The 3,048-nt window shown below is 36.5% G+C and overlaps 1 protein-coding gene across 1 annotated transcript; it reads right to left on the bottom strand.

Moving 5' to 3' along the window:
* Positions 1 to 736: 736 nt before the first annotated feature.
* On the bottom strand, positions 737 to 1,852 carry LOC110035454 (protein STRUBBELIG-RECEPTOR FAMILY 6-like). The gene is made up of 3 exons (XM_020739683.1): positions 1,721 to 1,852; positions 1,423 to 1,579; positions 737 to 1,264 (listed from the first exon to the last, which is right to left on the bottom strand). Exons 1-3 carry the CDS (start codon positions 1,807 to 1,809, stop codon positions 1,124 to 1,126), a joined length of 387 nt encoding a protein of 128 aa, XP_020595342.1. The 5' UTR covers positions 1,810 to 1,852; the 3' UTR covers positions 737 to 1,123.
* Positions 1,853 to 3,048: the final 1,196 nt, after the last annotated feature.

The following is a 3,048-nucleotide window of genomic DNA, read 5'->3' as shown; positions in this document are numbered from 1 at the left end:
ATAAAACAATCACACTAGTAGTTATATATTCATCAATAACTTTTTACTATTTGAATGGTAAATCATAAGGTTATGTTTGATTAATACAATTTTTTTTTGACAATTAAGGTCAACATAAAATCACCACCTTTTATAACATCCACTCCAGATTTGCACAAGTCTCTAATACAACATAACCCATGACCATCAATAAAATTCATTCGATCAAATTGAGTCGACTTTCTCTAACGAAATAGATTAAATATCAAATTGACCTGAGATGATGAAACCATCCACTTTAAGCTTATGGTGATAAAATCATATAACATAAACCTAAATTTATTTACTACACACTACATATTCAATACTTAATGACTATCTTAATCTAAAGTGCTCTCCCATTATTATGATGGATAATCACATGCTATTGTGCTTATAAAAAATCTAGAACCTCAAATCCTAAAAACCTTCACAAAATAAGAATGAAATATTTGGATGGTGTCTATCTACTATCTAATATGCCCTTTAAAATTTGACCCTAACCAGATACAAAGGTCTCAATGAGTGTGGGACGTAAGGAGCCCACAAACCCGAAAAACTATAAAGGCAGACGACAAGCACATGGATAAGCAATATCACCATTTAAGTAGTGGAGATCATCAATTTGGTGATCATAGAGAAAATAGATCAAACAAATAAGATACTTAAACTGCACCTTTACAATTATCGAGTAAACTGTAAAGGATCCAGACATCTCTGAGGATCCGCACCCATGTTATGCCTATCAATGAAAAAATCTTGAGGCAACAGACAATCAAGTTAGTAGTGTCTAATAAATAAGCAAGGAATACAGATAAAAACCAAAACCAAATACATTTCTTCCTATCGGGCGGAAGTTGAAGGCTTATTAGCCCTATCATCTTTTTATCAACGTATTGGGCACATTATTGAAATATAAAAAAAATAAATGCTTTAGCCTAGCTTATGCTATTTTATCTGCAATACAATAGCCAATTCCTTCCCCTTCAACTATCTTGGAGTGACAAAATCCGGCACCTGGGAGCTAGGAAATCTCATCATCTTGTAACCCACCAATAATGAGTTTCAACATATGTTACGAGCAAGTGTTTTAGAACATGTAGTACTATGCATCTCTGTTACCTGTCCTCCGGATTGCGTCTTGTGCATCACCAGCAAGCACTCTCTGGTTTACGTTGGCCCGTTGGACGAGACGAACCAGCGCTTGCACTACTTCTGACATCGGTGGTCTGAACTCTGGCTCAGGCTGTTAAACATGGAACTCTTCTTGTTATTATTGCTCATTGTAACAGTTTTTTGTAGCAAAAATGCATGGAAGGGCTTTGGAATGTAGAAATTATATTTCGAGGAATCAGGTCATAATAAGGATAAAAAAAGGGTAACACAATTTGATAGCAGCATTACCTGAACACATATGGCAATAACATCAGCAAATCGAGAAAGAGATTTTGCAGGGTAGAGCCCCTGGAGTTGTGGGTCGACCATCTTGTCAAGAGCATCAATGTCATGGAGCTGAGGAGTCGCCCATCGAACCAAGTGTTGCTCAGATCTTGGTCTAGAGCTGCCATGATGAAGTTTTAAGTTTTCAGACGAAAATGTTGAGGATCGAACGAGTGGAATAGGACAAAAATGATTAAAATTCAGCCCTGATCCTTTAAAAATGCTAGGTAGTGTGTAAAAAAATAAAATTGTAATGATTTACCTATCAAAAGGTTTTCTTCCGGTCAGGAGCTCTAGCATGACTACTCCAAAGCTATACACGTCGCTCTTCAGAGTGTACTGCCCAAACATGTCAACCTCAGGAGCATTGTATCCAGAAGCCAGGTTATGATTTGCACCCTACAAAGAGTTACAAAATTATGTTGGAATCATATTAACAAAAATTAGGAGCAACTGCACGCGCATCATTTTACAGTCTCCCAGCACCGCTGATTGAAATCGGTTCACCATGGCATTTCTTAAGCTAATTATCAGAAAAAGTAAAAAAGAAAAAGAAAAAAAAAACACAATGTTAATTGAATCACAAATAAAAAAGAAGGAAATTTATCTGAGATCTTAAAGTTTGCATTCATTTATTATTTAGTCCCATTCTTCGAATAAAAGTTATCAGTCCTAATACAAGAAATATAATTTTAATTCACATTTTCCTATACAAAAAAAGTGGGTGGTGGGGGTGGGTCTTTTGGAATGGGTGGTTGAAAAAGGCTAGGAGCTTGTGGCAGTAAGCGAGAAAGATAAAGGTGAATTCCATAGCATAAATAATAAATAAGATTAGATGTTTAAATTGAATAAGATTAAAAGTAAACAAAGTAGCCTACAGATAAAATAAACCATGACCAACTCAATGAATTATTTAATTTGCCCAATAATATAACAGGGCTGTAGAATTCGACTACCTAGGCCAAAATATGTATCATACTCAAATCTAAGACACCAGGGAAAGGTTTAACTTACAGCACATTTGGTGCAGCTGTGTGGCAGCAGATCGCAAATACCAACATTTGAATAACACTTTTTTGGCGTTTTAAATGACACGGCATGTTGTAGGTGGGACCATTTCAAGTTGCGAGTCTCTATGCACGTTCCGTGTTTTTCAATGGGTTTCACTCTGCCCTAACTTCGACCTTCTTTCTGCCATACAACAAAGGATCTGGCGTTTTAAATGAGACGGCATGTTGTAGGTGGCATGTTTATTCCACCCACCACCCCCCCTGCCCTGATTTTTGTGGGTTTGTTTCTACTATTTTTTTATATTGCCTGCATTTGTGGGATTTCGGTTAGCTATGCATCCATCGTGGTTTAATTTTTAACATTGCATCTACGTTGGTTTGGAGCACTCTGCCTTAAAATTGATTGATGTTTTCTCTATGTTGGTTTGCATTTCGAACATACGTAGTGGTTTGAGTTTTCTGTGGGCATATGTTACCGGTCTCTGAGTTGGTTTGCATTCGGAAAATATGTTCTTCTCTGTGTATGTTCGATTATGTTTTTGGGAATTTGATCTATTGGGAAAGTGGGAATGTGAAATCT

The sequence above is a fragment of the Phalaenopsis equestris genome, unplaced genomic scaffold (assembly GCF_001263595.1).
Source record: "Phalaenopsis equestris unplaced genomic scaffold, ASM126359v1 Scaffold197770, whole genome shotgun sequence".
In the NCBI taxonomy this organism is placed as follows: domain Eukaryota; kingdom Viridiplantae; phylum Streptophyta; class Magnoliopsida; order Asparagales; family Orchidaceae; genus Phalaenopsis; species Phalaenopsis equestris.
Note: the sequence above shows the minus strand (reverse complement) of the source record. Positions and strands in the feature narration are given on the sequence as shown.

What these genes read in the sequence shown, in the direction of transcription:
- LOC110035454 (XM_020739683.1), bottom strand. Translation starts at nt 1,809, where the DNA reads ATGTTTGGGCAGTACACTCTGAAGAGCGACGTGTATAGCTTTGGAGTA. An exon ending in GGAAGAAAACCTTTTGATAG is followed by an intron (nt 1,580 to 1,720) that starts GTAAATCATTAC and finishes TCATCATGGCAG; the next exon opens with CTCTAGACCAAGATCTGAGC. An exon ending in TTATTGCCATATGTGTTCAG is followed by an intron (nt 1,265 to 1,422) that starts GTAATGCTGCTA and finishes CATGTTTAACAG; the next exon opens with CCTGAGCCAGAGTTCAGACC.